Raw genomic sequence first — 20,590 nt, 5'->3', positions numbered from 1 at the left:
AATTTTGCTAAGTTACTTTTATTTCAATTTGTTTTTAAAACTTTCATTTTACTTTTTTATATTTTGTCATATTATTATTATTAGTATCAATATTTGTGTTAGTTGGCATTATCATCATTGTAATCTCATTATGTTATTAATGATAATAATAGTAATAATAATAATAAGTAAAGTAGTGTGTGAAATTTCACATATTTTCTGCAAGTATCATATGATGGAAACAATTAATTATTAATTCTGATGTCTTCTCCTCATGTCCTGTGGTGCAGGTGCTCTGAAGACCATAAAGTAAATGGCGTTCACATCTGTGTGACCCAGCAGAGCACATCGCATTCATTTCTGAGTGTAATGTCAGGGGTAAAGAGATAACATTTCTTCATGTAACATACTTGGTATTTCTTTTTATTTTTAACTGTGTCTTAGGGGGGCATGCCAGAGACTCTTTGCTTGCCAGAGCCAGATGTTACGGGCAGTTGGGACAGAAGAAAACAGCCATATATGACTTCAATAAAGTTCTCAAAGAGGAACCTGACAACGTGGAGGCGTTGTGTGGAAAGGGTTTACTGTACATGACAATGAACCAGCAGAAGGTAACTTTAAAGTTCAGCATAAATAAATCTTTCACCTTTAACACCAGCTTTTTCAGTATAAAATTATGTGTGGATTTTTCTGAAATAGATACCAAAATACTAAACTACTGTCTTCCTATATTCACCACTGGAGAGAGCATACTGGTCTGCAACCACTATTGAAGCTAGCACACTGGCCTTCAACCACCACTAGAGGGAGTATAGTGACCTGCAACCATCACTGGAGGGTGCATACTGGTCTGCAACACAACAAGATGGAGTATAGTGACCTGCAACCACTATTGGAGGGTGCATACTAGCCTGCAACCACCACTAGATGGAGTATAGTGACCTGCAACCACCATTGGAGGGTGCATACTGGTCTACAACACCAAAAGATGGAGTATAGTGACATGCAACCACTATTGGAGGCTGCATACTGGCCTGCAACCACCACTAGATGGAGTATAGTGACCTGCAACCACCATTGGAGGGTGAATACTGGTCTACAACACCACAAGATGGAGTATAGTGACCTGCAACCACTATTGGAGGGTGCATACTGGCCTGCAACCACCACTAGATGGAGTATAGTGACCTGCAACCACTATTGGAGGGTGCATACTAGCCTGCAACCACCACTAGATGGAGTATAGTGACCTGGAACCACCATTGGAGGGTGCATGCTGGTCTACAACACCACAAGATGGAGTATAGTGACCTGCAACCACTATTGGAGGGTGCATACTGGCCTGCAACCACCACAAGATGGAGTATAGTGACCTGCAACCACTATTGGAGGGTGCATACTGGCCTGCAACCACCACTAGATGGAGTATAGTGACCTGCAACCACCATTGGAGGGTGCATACTGGTCTACAACACCACAAGATGGAGTATAGTGACCTGCAACCACTATTGGAGGGTGCATACTGGCCTGCAACCACCACTAGATGGAGTATAGTGACCTGCAACCACCATTGGAGGGTGCATAGTGGTCTGCAACACCACAAGATGGAGTATAGTGACCTGCAACCACTATTGGAGGGTGCATACTGGCCTGCAACCACCACTAGATGGAGTATAGTGACCTGCAACCACCATTGGAGGGTGCATACTGGTCTACAACACCACAAGATGGAGTATAGTGACCTGCAACCACTATTGGAGGGTGCATACTGGCCTGCAACCACCACTAGATGGAGTATTGTGACTTGCAACCACCATTGGAGGGTGCATACTGGTCTACAACACCACTAGATGGAGTATTGTGACCTGCAACCACCATTGGAGGGTGCATACTGGTCTACAACACCACAAGATGGAGTATAGTGACCTGCAACCACCATTGGAGGGTGCATACTGGTCTGCAACACAACAAGATGGAGTATAGTGACCTGCAACCACTATTGGAGGGTGCATACTGGCCTGCAACCACCACTAGATGGAGTATAGTGACCTGCAACCACCATTGGAGGGTGCATACTGGTCTACAACACCACAAGATGGAGTATAGTGACCTGCAACCACCATTGGAGGGTGCATACTGGTCTGCAACACAACAAGATGGAGTATAGTGACCTGCAACCACTATTGTAGGGTGCATACTGGCCTGCAACCACCACTAGATGGAGTATAGTGACCTGCAACCACCATTGGAGGGTGCATACTGGTCTACAACACCACAAGATGGAGTATAGTCACCTGCAACCACTATTGGAGGGTGCATACTGGCCTGCAACCACCACTAGATGGAGTATAGTGACCTGCAACCACCATTGGAGGGTGCACACTGGTCTACAACACCACAAGATGGAGTATAGTGACCTGCAACCACAATTGGAGGGTGCATACTGGTCTACAACCACCACTAGATGGAGTATAGTGACCTGCAACCACCATTGGAGGGTGCATACTGGCCTGCAACCACCACAAGATGGAGTATAGTGACCTGCAACCACTATTGGAGGGTGCATACTAGCCTGCAACCACCACAAGATGGAGTATAGTCACCTGCAACCACTATAGGAGGGTGCATACTGGCCTGCAACCACCACTAGATGGAGTATAGTGACCTGCAACCACCATTGGAGGGTGCATACTGGTCTACAACACCACAAGATGGAGTATAGTGACCTGCAACCACTATTGGAGGGTGCATACTGGCCTGCAACCACCACTAGATGGAGTATAGTGACCTGCAACCCCCATTGGAGGGTGCATACTGGTCTACAACACCACTAGATGGAGTATAGTGACCTGCAACCACCATTGGAGGGTGCATACTGGTCTAAAACACAACAAGATGGAGTATAGTGACCTGCAACCACTATTGGAGGGTGCATACTGGCCTGCAACCACCACTAGATGGAGTATAGTGACCTGCAACCACCATTGAAGGGTGCATACTGGTCTACAACACCACAAGATGGAGTATAGTGACCTGCAACCACCATTGGAGGGTGCATACTGGTCTGCAACACAACAAGATGGAGTATAGTGACCTGCAACCACTATTGGAGGGTGCATACTGGCCTGCAACCACCACTAGATGGAGTATAGTGACCTGCAACCACCATTGGAGGGTGCATACTGGTCTACAACACCACAAGATGGAGTATAGTCACCTGCAACCACTATTGGAGGGTGCATACTGGCCTGCAACCACCACTAGATGGAGTATAGTGACCTGCAACCACCATTGGAGGGTGCATACTGGTCTGCAACACCACAAGATGGAGTATAGTGACCTGCAACCACTATTGGAGGGTGCATACTGGCCTGCAACCACCACTAGATGGAGTATAGTGACCTGCAACCACCATTGGAGGGTGCATACAGGTCTACAACACCACAAGATGGAGTATAGTGACCTGCAACCACTATTGGAGGGTGCATACTGGCCTGCAACCACCACTAGATGGAGTATAGTGACCTGCAACCACCATTGGAGGGTGCATTCTGGTCTACAACACCACTAGATGGAGTATAGTGACCTGTAACCACCATTGGAGGGTGCATACTGGTCTACAACATAACAAGATGGAGTATAGTGACCTGCAACCACTATTGGAGGGTGCATACTGGCCTGCAACCACCACTAGATGGAGTATAGTGACCTGCAACAACCATTGGAGGGTGCATACTGGTCTACAACACCACAAGATGGAGTATAGTGACCTGCAACCACCATTGGAGGGTGCATACTGGTCTGCAACACAACAAGATGGAATATAGTGACCTGCAACCACTATTGGAGGGTGCATACTGGCCTGCAACCACCACTAGATGGAGTATAGTGACCTGGAACCACCATTGGAGGGTGCATACTGGTCTACAACACAACAATATGGAGTATAGTGACCTGCAACCACTATTGGAGGGTGCATACTGGCCTGCAACCACCACTAGATGGAGTATAGTGACCTGCAACCACCATTGGAGGGTGCATACTGGTCTACAACACCACAAGATGGAGTATAGTCACCTGCAACCACTATTGGAGGGTGCATACTGGCCTGCAACCACCACTAGATGGAGTATAGTGACCTGCAACCACCATTGGAGGGTGCACACTGGTCTACAACACCAAAAGATGGAGTATAGTGACCTGCAACCACAATTGGAGGGTGCATACTGGTCTACAACCACCACTAGATGGAGTATAGTGACCTGCAACCACCATTGGAGGGTGCATACTGGCCTGCAACCACCACAAGATGGAGTATAGTGACCTGCAACCACTATTGGAGGGTGCATACTAGCCTGCAACCACCACAAGATGGAGTATAGTCACCTGCAACCACTATAGGAGGGTGCATACTGGCCTGCAACCACCACTAGATGGAGTATAGTGACCTGCAACCACCATTGGAGGGTGCATACTGGTCTACAACACCACAAGATGGAGTATAGTGACCTGCAACCACTATTGGAGGGTGCATACTGGCCTGCAACCACCACTAGATGGAGTATAGTGACCTGCAACCCCCATTGGAGGGTGCATACTGGTCTACAACACCACTAGATGGAGTATAGTGACCTGCAACCACCATTGGAGGGTGCATACTGGTCTAAAACACAACAAGATGGAGTATAGTGACCTGCAACCACTATTGGAGGGTGCATACTGGCCTGCAACCACCACTAAATGGAGTATAGTGACCTGCAACCACCATTGGAGGGTGCATACTGGTCTACAACACCACAAGATGGAGTATAGTGACCTGCAACCACCATTGGAGGGTGCATACTGGTCTGCAACACAACAAGATGGAGTATAGTGACCTGCAACCACTATTGGAGGGTGCATACTGGCCTGCAACCACCACTAGATGGAGTATAGTGACCTGCAACCACCATTGGAGGGTGCATACTGGTCTACAACACCACAAGATGGAGTATAGTCACCTGCAACCACTATTGGAGGGTGCATACTGGCCTGCAACCACCACTAGATGGAGTATAGTGACCTGCAACCACCATTGGAGGGTGCATACTGGTCTGCAACACCACAAGATGGAGTATAGTGACCTGCAACCACTATTGGAGGGTGCATACTGGCCTGCAACCACCACTAGATGGAGTATAGTGACCTGCAACCACCATTGGAGGGTGCATACAGGTCTACAACACCACTAGATGGAGTATAGTGACCTGCAACCACCATTGGAGGGTGCATACTGGTCTACAACATAACAAGATGGAGTATAGTGACCTGCAACCACTATTGGAGGGTGCATACTGGCCTGCAACCACCACTAGATGGAGTATAGTGACCTGCAACCACCACTGGAGGGTGCATACTGGTCTACAACACCACAAGATGGAGTATAGTGACCTGCAACCACCATTGGAGGGTGCATACTGGTCTGCAACACAACAAGATGGAGTATAGTGACCTGCAACCACTATTGGAGGGTGCATACTGGCCTGCAACCACCACTAGATGGAGTATAGTGACCTGCAACCACCACTGGAGGGTGCATACTGGTCTACAACACCACAAGATGGAGTATAGTGACCTGCAACCACCATTGGAGGGTGCATACTGGTCTGCAACACAACAAGATGGAGTATAGTGACCTGCAACCACTATTGGAGGGTGCATACTGGCCTGCAACCACCACTAGATGGAGTATAGTGACCTGCAACCACCATTGGAGGGTGCATACTGGTCTACAACACCACAAGATGGAGTATAGTCACCTGCAACCACTATTGGAGTGTGCATACTGGCCTGCAACCACCATTAGATGGAGTATAGTGACCTGCAACCACCATTGGAGGGTGCACACTGGTCTACAACACCACAAGATGGAGTATAGTGACCTGCAACCACAATTGGAGGGTGCATGCTGGTCTACAACCACCACTAGATGGAGTATAGTGACCTGCAACCACCATTGGAGGGTGCATACTGGCCTGCAACCACCACAAGATGGAGTATAGTGACCTGCAACCACTATTGGAGGGTGCATACTAGCCTGCAACCACCACAAGATGGAGTATAGTCACCTGCAACCACTATAGGAGGGTGCATACTGGCCTGCAACCACCACTAGATGGAGTATAGTAACCTGCAACCACCATTGGAGGGTGCATACTGGTCTACAACACCACAAGATGGAGTATAGTGACTTGCAACCACTATTGGAGGGTGCATACTGGCCTGCAACCACCACTAGATGGAGTATAGTGACCTGCAACCCCCATTGGAGGGTGCATACTGGTCTACAACACCACTAGATGGAGTATAGTGACCTGCAACCACCATTGGAGGGTGCATACTGGTCTAAAACACAACAAGATGGAGTATAGTGACCTGCAACCACTATTGGAGGGTGCATACTGGCCTGCAACCACCACTAGATGGAGTATAGTGACCTGCAACCACCATTGAAGGGTGCATACTGGTCTACAACACCACAAGATGGAGTATAGTGACCTGCAACCACCATTGGAGGGTGCATACTGGTCTGCAACACAACAAGATGGAGTATAGTGACCTGCAACCACTATTGGAGGGTGCATACTGACCTGCAACCACCACTAGATGGAGTATAGTGACCTGCAACCACGATTGGAGGGTGCATACTGGTCTACAACACCACAAGATGGAGTATAGTCACCTGCAACCACTATTGGAGGGTGCATACTGGCCTGCAACCACCACTAGATGGAGTATAGTGACCTGCAACCACCATTGGAGGGTGCATACTGGTCTGCAACACCACAAGATGGAGTATAGTGACCTGCAACCACTATTGGAGGGTGCATACTGGCCTGCAACCACCACTAGATGGAGTATAGTGACCTGCAACCACCATTGGAGGGTGCATACAGGTCTACAACACCACAAGATGGAGTATAGTGACCTGCAACCACTATTGGAGGGTGCATACTGGCCTGCAACCACCACTAGATGGAGTATAGTGACCTGCAACCACCATTGGAGGGTGCATTCTGGTCTACAACACCACTAGATGGAGTATAGTGACCTGTAACCACCATTGGAGGGTGCATACTGGTCTACAACATAACAAGATGGAGTATAGTGACCTGCAACCACTATTGGAGGGTGCATACTGGCCTGCAACCACCACTAGATGGAGTATAGTGACCTGCAACAACCATTGGAGGGTGCATACTGGTCTACAACACCACAAGATGGAGTATAGTGACCTGCAACCACCATTGGAGGGTGCATACTGGTCTGCAACACAACAAGATGGAGTATAGTGACCTGCAACCACTATTGGAGGGTGCATACTGGCCTGCAACCACCACTAGATGGAGTATAGTGACCTGCAACCACCATTGGAGGGTGCATACTGGTCTACAACACAACAATATGGAGTATAGTGACCTGCAACCACTATTGGAGGGTGCATACTGGCCTGCAACCACCACTAGATGGAGTATAGTGACCTGCAACCACCATTGGAGGGTGCATACTGGTCTACAACACCACAAGATGGAGTATAGTCACCTGCAACCACTATTGGAGGGTGCATACTGGCCTGCAACCACCACTAGATGGAGTATAGTGACCTGCAACCACCATTGGAGGGTGCACACTGGTCTACAACACCAAAAGATGGAGTATAGTGACCTGCAACCACAATTGGAGGGTGCATACTGGTCTACAACCACCACTAGATGGAGTATAGTGACCTGCAACCACCATTGGAGGGTGCATACTGGCCTGCAACCACCACAAGATGGAGTATAGTGACCTGCAACCACTATTGGAGGGTGCATACTAGCCTGCAACCACCACAAGATGGAGTATAGTCACCTGCAACCACTATAGGAGGGTGCATACTGGCCTGCAACCACCACTAGATGGAGTATAGTAACCTGCAACCACCATTGGAGGGTGCATACTGGTCTACAACACCACAAGATGGAGTATAGTGACCTGCAACCACTATTGGAGGGTGCATACTGGCCTGCAACCACCACTAGATGGAGTATAGTGACCTGCAACCCCCATTGGAGGGTGCATACTGGTCTACAACACCACTAGATGGAGTATAGTGACCTGCAACCACCATTGGAGGGTGCATACTGGTCTAAAACACAACAAGATGGAGTATAGTGACCTGCAACCACTATTGGAGGGTGCATACTGGCCTGCAACCACCACTAGATGGAGTATAGTGACCTGCAACCACCATTGGAGGGTGCATACTGGTCTACAACACCACAAGATGGAGTATAGTGACCTGCAACCACCATTGGAGGGTGCATACTGGTCTGCAACACAACAAGATGGAGTATAGTGACCTGCAACCACTATTGGAGGGTGCATACTGGCCTGCAACCACCACTAGATGGAGTATAGTGACCTGCAACCACCATTGGAGGGTGCATACTGGTCTACAACACCACAAGATGGAGTATAGTCACCTGCAACCACTATTGGAGGGTGCATACTGGCCTGCAACCACCACTAGATGGAGTATAGTGACCTGCAACCACCATTGGAGGGTGCATACTGGTCTGCAACACCACAAGATGGAGTATAGTGACCTGCAACCACTATTGGAGGGTGCATACTGGCCTGCAACCACCACTAGATGGAGTATAGTGACCTGCAACCACCATTGGAGGGTGCATACAGGTCTACAACACCACTAGATGGAGTATAGTGACCTGCAACCACTATTGGAGGGTGCATACTGGCCTGCAACCACCACTAGATGGAGTATAGTGACCTGCAACCACCATTGGAGGGTGCATTCTGGTCTACAACACCACTAGATGGAGTATAGTGACCTGCAACCACCATTGGAGGGTGCATACTGGTCTACAACATAACAAGATGGAGTATAGTGACCTGCAACCACTATTGGAGGGTGCATACTGGCCTGCAACCACCACTAGATGGAGTATAGTGACCTGCAACCACCACTGGAGGGTGCATACTGGTCTACAACACCACAAGATGGAGTATAGTGACCTGCAACCACCATTGGAGGGTGCATACTGGTCTGCAACACAACAAGATGGAGTATAGTGACCTGCAACCACTATTGGAGGGTGCATACTGGCCTGCAACCACCACTAGATGGAGTATAGTGACCTGCAACCACCATTGGAGGGTGCATACTGGTCTACAACACCACAAGATGGAGTATAGTCACCTGCAACCACTATTGGAGTGTGCATACTGGCCTGCAACCACCATTAGATGGAGTATAGTGACCTGCAACCACCATTGGAGGGTGCACACTGGTCTACAACACCACAAGATGGAGTATAGTGACCTGCAACCACAATTGGAGGGTGCATGCTGGTCTACAACCACCACTAGATGGAGTATAGTGACCTGCAACCACCATTGGAGGGTGCATACTGGCCTGCAACCACCACAAGATGGAGTATAGTGACCTGCAACCACTATTGGAGGGTGCATACTAGCCTGCAACCACCACAAGATGGAGTATAGTCACCTGCAACCACTATAGGAGGGTGCATACTGGCCTGCAACCACCACTAGATGGAGTATAGTAACCTGCAACCACCATTGGAGGGTGCATACTGGTCTACAACACCACAAGATGGAGTATAGTGACTTGCAACCACTATTGGAGGGTGCATACTGGCCTGCAACCACCACTAGATGGAGTATAGTGACCTGCAACCCCCATTGGAGGGTGCATACTGGTCTACAACACCACTAGACGGAGTATAGTGACCTGCAACCACCATTGGAGGGTGCATACTGGTCTAAAACACAACAAGATGGAGTATAGTGACCTGCAACCACTATTGGAGGGTGCATACTGGCCTGCAACCACCACTAGATGGAGTATAGTGACCTGCAACCACCATTGGAGGGTGCATACTGGTCTACAACACCACAAGATGGAGTATAGTGACCTGCAACCACCATTGGAGGGTGCATACTGGTCTGCAACACAACAAGATGGAGTATAGTGACCTGCAACCACTATTGGAGGGTGCATACTGGCCTGCAACCACCACTAGATGGAGTATAGTGACCTGCAACCACCATTGGAGGGTGCATACTGGTCTACAACACCACAAGATGGAGTATAGTCACCTGCAACCACTATTGGAGGGTGCATACTGGCCTGCAACCACCACTAGATGGAGTATAGTGACCTGCAACCACCATTGGAGGGTGCATACTGGTCTACAACACCACAAGATGGAGTATAGTGATCTGCAACCACTATTGGAGGGTGCATACTGGCCTGCAACCACCACTAGATGGAGTATAGTGACCTGCAACCACTATTGGAGGGTGCATACTGGCCTGCAACCACCACTAGATGGAGTATAGTGACCTGCAACCACCATTGGAGGGTGCATACTGGTCTACAACACCACTAGATGGAGTATAGTGACCTGCAACCACCATTGGAGGGTGCATACTGGTCTACAACCACCACTAGATGGAGTATAGTGACCTGCAACCACCATTGGAGGGTGCATACTGGCCTGCAACCACCACAAGATGGAGTATAGTGACCTGCAACCACTATTGGAGGGTGCATACTAGCCTGCAACCACCACAAGATGGAGTATAGTCACCTGCAACCACTATAGGAGGGTGCATACTGGCCTGCAACCACCACTAGATGGAGTATAGTGACCTGCAACCACCATTGGAGGGTGCATACTGGTCTACAACACCACAAGATGGAGTATAGTGACCTGCAACCACTATTGGAGGGTGCATACTGGCCTGCAACCACCACTAGATGGAGTATAGTGACCTGCAACCCCCATTGGAGGGTGCATACTGGTCTACAACACCACTAGATGGAGTATAGTGACCTGCAACCACCATTGGAGGGTGCATACTGGTCTAAAACACAACAAGATGGAGTATAGTGACCTGCAACCACTATTGGAGGGTGCATACTGGCCTGCAACCACCACTAGATGGAGTATAGTGACCTGCAACCACCATTGGAGGGTGCATACTGGTCTACAACACCACAAGATGGAGTATAGTGACCTGCAACGACAATTGGAGGGTGCATACTGGCCTGCAACCACCACTAGATGGAGTATAGTGACCTGCAACCACCATTGGAGGGTGCATACTGGCCTGCAACCACCACAAGATGGAGTATAGTGACCTGCAACCACTATTGGAGGGTGCATACTAGCCTGCAACCACCACTAGATGGAGAATAGTGACCTGCAACCACCATTGGAGGGTGCATACTGGTCTACAACACCACAAGATGGAGTATAGTGACCTGCAACCACTATTGGAGGGTGCATACTGGCCTGCAACCACCACTGGATGGAGTATAGTGACCTGCAACCACCATTGGAGGGTGCATACTGGCCTGCAACCACCACAAGATGGAGTATAGTGACCTGCAACCACTATTGGAGGGTGCATACTGGCCTGCAACCACCACTAGATGGAGTATAGTGACCTGCAACCACCATTGGAGGGTGCATACTGGTCTACAACACCACAAGATGGAGTATAGTGACCTGCAACCACTATTGGAGGGTGCATACTGGCCTGCAACCACCACTAGATGGAGTATAGTGACCTGCAACCACCATTGGAGGGTGCACACTGGCCTGCAACCACAACAAGATGGAGTATAGTGACCTGCAACCACTATTGGAGGTAGCACACTGGCCTGCAACTATCACTAGATGGAGTATAGTGACCTGCAACCACCACTGTAGGGTGCATACTGGTCTGCAACACCACAACATGGAGCATAGTGACCTGCAACCACTATTGGAGGGTGCATACTGGCCTGCAACCACCACTAGATGGAGTATAGTGACCTGCAACCACCACTGTAGGGTGCATACTGGTCTGCAACACCACAACATGGAGCATAGTGACCTGCAACCACTATTGGAGGGTGCATACTGGCCTGCAACACCACAAGATGGAGCATAATGACCTGCAACCACTATTGGAGGTAGCACACTGGCCTGCAACCACCACTAGATGGAGTATAGTGACCTGCAACCACTATTGGAGGGACCATAGTGACCTGTTACCTCTATTGGAGGGAGCATACTGGCCTGCAGCCGCCATTGGAGGAAGCATACTGGCCGGAGCCACCACTCGAAAAGCATAATGGCCTGTAACCACCACTAAAGGGAGCATAGTGACCTACTACCGTACTATTATTGGAGGATGTATTCTGGTCTACAACTACCACTGGAGGAAGCATACTGGCCTGCACCCACCACTGGAGAAAGCATAATGGCATGTAACCACCACTAGAGGGAGCATAGTGATCTGCAACCACCATTGGAGGTAGCACACTGGCCTGCAACACCACAAGATGAAGTATAATAATAATAATAATAATAATAATTTTTATTTATATAGCGCCAACATATTCCGCAGCCCTTAATAATGTATAATGACCTGCAACCACTATTAGAGGTAGCACACTGGCCTGAAACCATCACTAGACGGAGTATAGTGACCTGCAACCACCGACTGAAGGGTGCATAATGGTCTACAACACCACAAGATGGAGTATAGTGACCTGAAACCACCATTGGAGGAAGCATACTGGCCTGCAACCACCACTCGAGAAAGCATAATGGCCTGTAACCACCACTAAAGGGAGCATAGTGACCCGCTACCACCATTGGGGGATGCATACTGGCCTGCAATCACCACTGGAGGAAGCAAACTGGTCTGCAATCACCACTAAAGGGAGCATAGTGACCTGCTACCATTATTGGAGGATGCATACTGGTCTACAGCTACCACTGGAAGAAGCATACTGGCCTGCACCCACCACTGGAGGGAGCATACTGTGCTGCATACTTGCTAATGCACAGAAGATAGTGATATCAGGAGCCTGTATAGTAGCTGTATACACAGAATACTTCTAATGAAGATTACCGGCAGAATTGCTATGATGATGCAATGTTATATGCATTTCGTATAGTCGGTCATACCTTCCTATGACTGATCTGCAGCCCCACCATGTCACTGGAAGTTCTACAATGGAAATTGTGTTATGTTTGCAATTGAATTGTGGACTTGACTTCTACTCGAGCTTTACTAGGAGCCAAACTGATAAATTGACCGTCAGCAAGAGCTCAGTGAGTGCTAAACCGTTCCCGGAGTTCATAATAGTATTATAAATGGTAACGACCAGTCAGCTCAGCTATGGGAACCAGAAACAATGGCGTTCTCAAGGTAAATGATTATTTTTTATCGCTGAAATACGTACTGTGATCTTCCCATGCTGCATCTGAACCGCTGAATCTTGGCATCGTCTCACCTTTGGCAGAATAGGTCCATGAATCAAAGATCTTGCAGCAAGAAGAAAATCTGCTCATTGTGTTGTATCAACAAGATAAGGATCATCCATTATGATACAATGTATACAGTGCATCGGGCATAAACAGAGGAGGAGTGTGATGGGAGCATTAAACCCAAACCTTTTCATCAGTTCCATCTATTGTTTCCTGTTATTAACGTTCTCAGTATAGGGACAGTCTGACTGTTGTACTGTTCAATGGAAAGTCCAGGAAGGTACCCCCCAGGGCTGGTGTTAGGGCTGTGCGACCTCTGCGACTGTCCAGGTAGTGTTACCTTCCCCTGCCTGGGCACCCGGGCTCATAACCACAAGATGTCTCAATATTAGTGTGTAGCGGGTTTTTTCTGGCATTGTATACGCCATGTATGAAACTATTGTATGATTACTTTATGTTACTATTATTGGAGCATTGTATGGTGGTATTTTTCAAGCACTGTATGGTAGTATTTACGCTGACGTTGTGTGGCGCTGCTAATTAGACGTTCTATATTATATTATTTTTACAGTGATAGGTGGTAGTGACACTGTTTAGCGAGTGCGAACATATTGTTGGTGCACAGGGGTCCAACAGGTAAGGGGGCCATATCCATCTCCAAAGTGGGTGGAATTGTGCCTTATAATGAGCCATAGGACGGCAAAGGGCCCAGATACTGTCCATGCACAGGGGCCTCTTCTGTCTGTGTCTGCTCCTGCAGTATAGCATTTGTCCAATCTCCACCTGGACCTGCTCCAGCGATGTCATATTCATTCTGCAGGCAGCACTGGTGATGGAGACAATGTCACGGCCAATAGCTCTAGAAGGTGCTGGTTCTGACCAGTCAGAGACACTGATGTGGCTGGAACTTGTGGTACTGCTCAGTCAGCGAGAAAGGATGTGTGTGCGTCCAATAGATCGTCAGGAGTAATCACTCGCTGCTGTTCCAAAGCTACAACGACATACCCTACCTGACCTCTCAGATTACTGCTGGAAGTTACCAGTTATAATCTTATGATGACTCCGGTTGATTCTCCTCTTGTTCTGATAGCTGACCTGGTTTGCTTTATCCCTGACTTTGCCCCTTTGCCCCTTTAAACTGATTAGTGCCATTTCTGATTTTGACCCAGCTTGTCGATTCTCCTCTGCCAGCTTGCTCCACCAGCCAAAAGCTACTTTGGAAAAAAGTATTTTAATATTCTTCATTTAACCATACTTACCATACTTCAGCGTCTGCAAAAAACGTAAAAAAATAAACCGTATACTACCTGTCCGCCGTAGTCCAATTTATAACGAGTGTCGCACGACGATCTTCCCTATAGAACAGTGACATCGGGTGATGTCACTGCTCTATAGGACCCTCAGTGACACACTGACAGGAGACAATGGCTCCTGCAGTGCATTACTGAGGTTACTATAGTTCAAAGTTTCACTTTATGGTAATTACTGCGTGGGAAAATTTCTCACACAGCAATGCCAAAAGTGAGACTAGGGATTCTTTTTTTTACAGCAGCGGAGGAATACAGTGTGGGAGGATACCTTCCTCCCATCATTGAGTTCCTGGAGCCCCTGGAGAGTGGTCGCATCAGCTGATGCTGCCGTTCTCCATGGAAGATAATCGTGTGACACTCTTGGATTTCTGCGAACAGGGAGTATATTGGTTGTTTGTTATTTTAATATTTTTACAGGTGAAACTGGCTTCGGCGATCAAAATGACAAATAATGGTGAGTATGTACTCTATGTTTAATGTACTGTATGTCTATATGTGTGTATTGTATGTAGTGTATGAATGTACTGTATGTAGTATGTATGTAGTATGTATGTAGTATGTATGCTTTTGTTTTCTGTTTTTTTTTTTCATTCAACACTTTAGCCTTATGATGGGACTACTACTGTCCCATCATTGGCTAATGTGTCAATCACTGTCACTCTAGCAGGCATCGTCTGATGGGACTTGTAGTTCCATCGGACGATGCCTGCACACTAGGACAGACCCCCGGCAGCCTGCACAGAGCCCCGGTAGCCCGCACAGAGCCCCGGCAGCCTGCACAGGGCCCCGGCAGCCCACACAGAGCCCCGGCAGGCCCATACAGAGCCCCAGCAGGCCCGTACAGAGCCTCGGCAGGCCCATACAGACCCCCGGCAGCCCACACAGACACGCACAGTGTCCACCCACGCACCACCCACACTCTTCCCCCCTCCGGAACAGGATGTAGAAGGACAGAAAGGGCTTATTTATGTTCCGATATTTGTGTCCCATTGACGTGCATTGGTATCGATATCGGCAATATCCGATATTTTTTAGATATCGGCCGATCCAATCCGATACCAATACTTCTGGATATCGGAAGGTATCGCTCAACACTAATGATGAGCAATAGAGAACCTATGGGAGCTTAAATCCCTAATTGGTAAATCAAATAAGCATATATATATTGAATAGCAAAAGATAAGATCTCAACCCAGTTCGTACAAAAGTGCAAAAAGAACTTTATTTATCAGAAATAGATCAGGGGAAGAAGATCATTTAGAGATTATTGTACAAATAAATTACATCACACATATATTGAAAATAACACACCGTTTTAAACCAGAGAATAACGATGCAACCATGGTGCGACCACACAGGTAAAAAATAATTAGAACAGGAATCAATAACATCTAATGACATGACAACTGTACTAAATTCCCTGAACTATAGACATATGGGAACTAAGAGGAGCCAAGCGGGATATACTAATGAGTGTGAACTGCGATCAATATAAGATTTTTTATAAATATACCATGTGGATCAACCCCAGATCCATGTCTCATCAAATACAGACTCATAACACTGTTTATCCCCAAGAGTCTGCGTGTGAAAAAGTCAGTTAAAACTGACATAAATACAAATCAAAGACCTCATACCCATGTCTAAAAACATATGGATGCCTGTGCGTCGTGCCGAGGCCCCGACGCACGTATCGCTATCGCTTTCTCAGGGGGCTGTCATATTTGTGATAAATAAAGTTCTTTTTGCACTTTTGTACGAACTGGGTTGAGATCTTATCTTTTGCTATTCAATATATATACGCTTATTTGATTTACCAATTAGGAATTTAACCCCTTCCCGACCTGTGACACAGCGTATGCGTCATGAAAGTCGGTGCCAATCCGACCTGTGACGCATATGCTGTGTCACAGAATGATCACGTCCCTGCAGATCGGGTGAAAGGGTTAACTCCAATTTCACCCGATCTGCAGGGACAGGGGGAGTGGTACTACAGCTCAGGGGGGGTGGTTTCACCCCCCCGTGGCTACGATCGCTCTGATTGGCTGTTGAAAGTGAAACTGCCAATCAGAGCGATTTGTAATATTTCACCTATTAAAACTGGTGAAATATTACAATCCAGCCATGGCCGATGCTGCAATATCATCGGCCATGGCTGGAAACACTGGTCTGCCCCCCCACCGCCACCGATCCCGCCCCCAGTCCTCCGATCAGTCCGGTACACAGCTCCGCTCCCCTCCGTCCTCCTGTCCGCTCCCCCCGTGCTCTTGTCCGCTCACCCCCATGCTCCAATCTCACCCCCCGTGCTCCAACCACCCCCCCTGCACTCCGATCCACCCCCCGGTGCTCCAATCCACCCCCCCCCGTGCTCCGATCCGATCCACCCCTCCTGCACTCCGATCCACCCCCTGGTGCTCCAATCCACCCCCCATGCTCCGATCCACCCCCCCATGCTCCGATCCACCCCCCTGTGCTCCCCCCCACTCCATCATACTTACCGAGCCTCCCGTGGTCCGTCCGTCTGTCTTCTTTCCTGGGCGCCGCCATCTTCCAAAATGGCGGGCGCATGCGCAGTGCGCCCGCCGAATCTGCCGGTCGGCAGATTCGTTTCAAGTGCATTTTGATCACTGTGACCTATCACAGTGATCAAAATAAAAAAAAATACTAAATGACCCCCCCCCCTTTGTCACCCCCATAGGTAGGGACAATAATAAAATAAAGAATTTTTTTTTTCTTCCACTAAGGTTGGGGTAAGAACTAGGGTTACGGTTAGGGTTAGGGTTTCGGTATGTGCACACGTATTCTGGTCCTCTGCGGATTTTTCCACAGCGGATTTGATAAATCCGCAGTGCTAAACCGCTGCGGATTTATCGCGGATTTGCCGCGTTTTTTCTGCGCATTTTGCTGCAGTTTTACAACTGCAGTTTACTATTGGAGCAGTTGTAAAACCGCTGTGGAATCTGCAGAAAGAAGTGACATGCTGCGGAATGTAAACCCCTGCGTTTCCGTTCAGCTTTTCCGCAGCATGTGTACAGCGATTTTTGTTTCCCATAGGTTTACATTGAACTGTAAACTCATGGGAAACTGCTGCGGATCCGCAGCGTTTTCCGCAGCGTGTGCACATACCTTTAGAATTAGGCTATGTGCACACGGTGCGGATTTGGCTGCGGATCCGCAGCAGTGTTCCATCAGGTTTACAGTACCAAGTAAACTTATGGAAAACCAAATCCGCTGTGCCCATGGTGCAGAAAATACCGCACGGAAACGCTGCGTTATATTTTCCGCAGCATGTCAATTCTTTGTGCGGATTCCGCAGCGTTTTACACCTGTTCCTCAATAGGAATTCGCAGGTGAAATCCGCACAAAAAAGACTGGAAATCCGCAGAAAAACCGCAGGTAAAACGCAGTGCCTTTTTACCTGCAGATTTTTAAAAATGGTGCTGAAAAAATCTCACACGAATCCGCAAGTGGGCACATAGCCTTAGGGTTAGGGTTGGAATTAGGGTTGTGGTTAGGGTTGTAATTAGGGTTATGGCTACAGTTGGGATTAGAGTTAGGGGTGTGGGGGGGTTAGTGTTGGAGGTAGAATTGAGGGGTTTCCACTGTTTAGGCACATCAGGGGTCTCAAAACGCAACATGGCGCCACCATTGATTCCAGCCAATCTTGTATTCAAAAAGTCAAATGGTGCTCCCTCACTTCAAGCCCCGACGTGCGCCCAAACAGTGGTTTACCCCCACATATGGGGTATCAGTGTACTCAGGACAAACTGCGCAACAATTACTGGGGTCCAATTTCTCCTGTTACCCTTGTGAAAATAAAAAATTACTTGCTAAAACATCATTTTTGAGGAAAGAAAAATGATTTTTTTTTTCACGGCTCTGCGTTGTAAACGTCTGTGTTCCTTGGGGGGTCTAGTTTCCAAAATGTGGTCACTTGTGGGGGAGCTGCAATGTTTAGGCACACAGGGGCTCTCCAAACGCGACATGGTGTCCGCTAACAATTGGAGCTAATTTTCCATTCAAAAGGTCAAATGACGCTCCTTCCCTTCCGAGCCCTGCCGTGTGCCCAAACAGTGGTTTACCCCCACATATAAGGTATCGGCGTACTCGGGAGAAATTGCCCAACAAATTTTAGGATCCATTTTATCCTATTGCCCATGTGAAAATGAAAAAATTGAGGCGAAAATAAATTTTTTGTGAAAAAAAAGTACTTTTTCATTTTTACGGATCAATTTATGAAGCACTTGAGGGTTTAAAGTGCTCACTTGGCATCTAGATAAGTTCCTTGGGGGTCCAGTTTCCAAAATGGGGTCACTTGTGGGGGAGCTCCAATGTTTAGGCACACAGGAGTTCTCCAAACGCGACATGGTGTCCGCTAACGATGGAGATAATTTTTCATTCAAAAAGTCAAATGGCGCTCCTTCCCTTCCAAGCCCTGCCGTGCGCCCAAACAGTGGTTTACCCCCACATATGAGGTATCAGCGTACTCAGGACAAATTGGACAACAACTTTCGTGGTTCAGTTTCTCCTTTTACCATTGGGAAAATAAAAAAATTGTTGCTAAAAGATCATTTTTGTGACTAAAAAGTTAAATGTTAATTTTTTCCTTCCATGTTGCTTCTGCTGCTGTGAAGCACCTGAAGGGTTAATAAACTTCTGGAATGTGGTTTTGAGCACCTTGAGGGGTGCAGTTTTTAGAATGGTGTCACTTTGGGGTATTTTCAGACATATAGACCCCTGAAACTGACTTCAAATGTGAGGTGGTCCCTAAAAAAAATGGTTTTGTAAATTTCGTTGTAAAAATGAGAAATCGCTGGTCAAATTTTAACCCTTATAACTTCCTAGCAAAAAAAAAAAATGTTGTTTCCAAAATTGTGCTGATGTAAAGTAGACATGTGGGAAATGTTATTTATTAACTATTTTGTGTCACATAACTCTCTGGTTTAACAGAATAAAAATAAAAAATGTGAAAATTGCGAAATTTTCAAAATTTTCGCCAAATTTCCGTTTTTATCACAAATATTATTTATTTCATATCTTTCTATCTGTCTATCCATTATATCTATCACCCGTCTATCCAGCTGTCTACCATTAATCTACTTATCCCCTACTTCTTGCTAACCTTCCAAATTTATATAAGTAAGAACTAAGAGACAGATGAAGAGGCGCATGCGGGATCTTATAAAAGGCTTCACTATTAGTAAACTTGAATGTCTGTTTTCTTCTTGTTACTTAAAGGTACTGTCACACTAGACGATATCTCTAGCGATCCGTGACGTTGCAGCGTCCTCGCTAGCAATATCGTCCAGTGTGACAGGCAGCAGCGATCAGGCCCCTGCTGTGCTGTCGCTGGTCGGGGAAGAAAGTCCAGAACTTTATTTCGTCGCTGGACTCCACGTAGACATCGCTGAATCGGCGTGTGTGACACCGATTCAGCGATGTCTTTGCTGGTAACCAGGGTAAACATCGGGTAACTAAGCGCAGGGCCGCGCTTAGTAACCCGATGTTTACCCTGGTTACTAGTGTTGAGCATTCCGATACCGCAAGTATCGGGTATCGGCCGATATTTGCGGTATCGGAATTCCGATACCGAATTCCGATACTTCCCGCGTATCGGATACCGGAATCGGAAGTTCCCAGAATTCAAATTGAACGCAGCAGCCAATGAGGAATGAATGAAAGTGTGGGCACATCCTGTTTAGCATGGTGGGCATGTAAGTACTGGCAAGGCTTGGATTGGCTGCTGAAATGATGTCACTCTGCACTATAAAAAAGCGCTGCCGCCATTTTGCGCTCACTCTGCTGTGATTTCAGTTAGGGACAGGACGCTGTGTTCTAACTGAGGGCCAGTTGAGCTAGCTAATTGCTTTATTTTCCTTTCCAAAGGCTAATTTAGCAAAACGCTGTGTGTTCTTCACTGTTCACCTTGCTCTTGCCTTGCAGCGCTGTTTTAACAGCGTTCTG

The 20,590-nt window shown here is 47.6% G+C and overlaps 1 protein-coding gene across 1 annotated transcript in view; it reads left to right on the top strand.

The window, feature by feature from the left end:
- The window catches only part of TTC34 (tetratricopeptide repeat domain 34), a 200,018-nt gene that overhangs the window by 29,306 nt on the left and 150,122 nt on the right, over positions 1 to 20,590 (top strand). The window contains exon 4 of the mRNA XM_069741241.1: positions 424 to 590. Within this exon, the coding sequence (XP_069597342.1) occupies positions 424 to 590 (167 nt within the window). The remainder of the gene's footprint in view (positions 1 to 423; positions 591 to 20,590) is intronic.

This window comes from Ranitomeya imitator, chromosome 10 (genome assembly GCF_032444005.1).
Source record: "Ranitomeya imitator isolate aRanImi1 chromosome 10, aRanImi1.pri, whole genome shotgun sequence".
Classification (NCBI taxonomy): Eukaryota; Metazoa; Chordata; class Amphibia; order Anura; family Dendrobatidae; genus Ranitomeya; species Ranitomeya imitator.
Note: the sequence above shows the minus strand (reverse complement) of the source record. Positions and strands in the feature narration are given on the sequence as shown.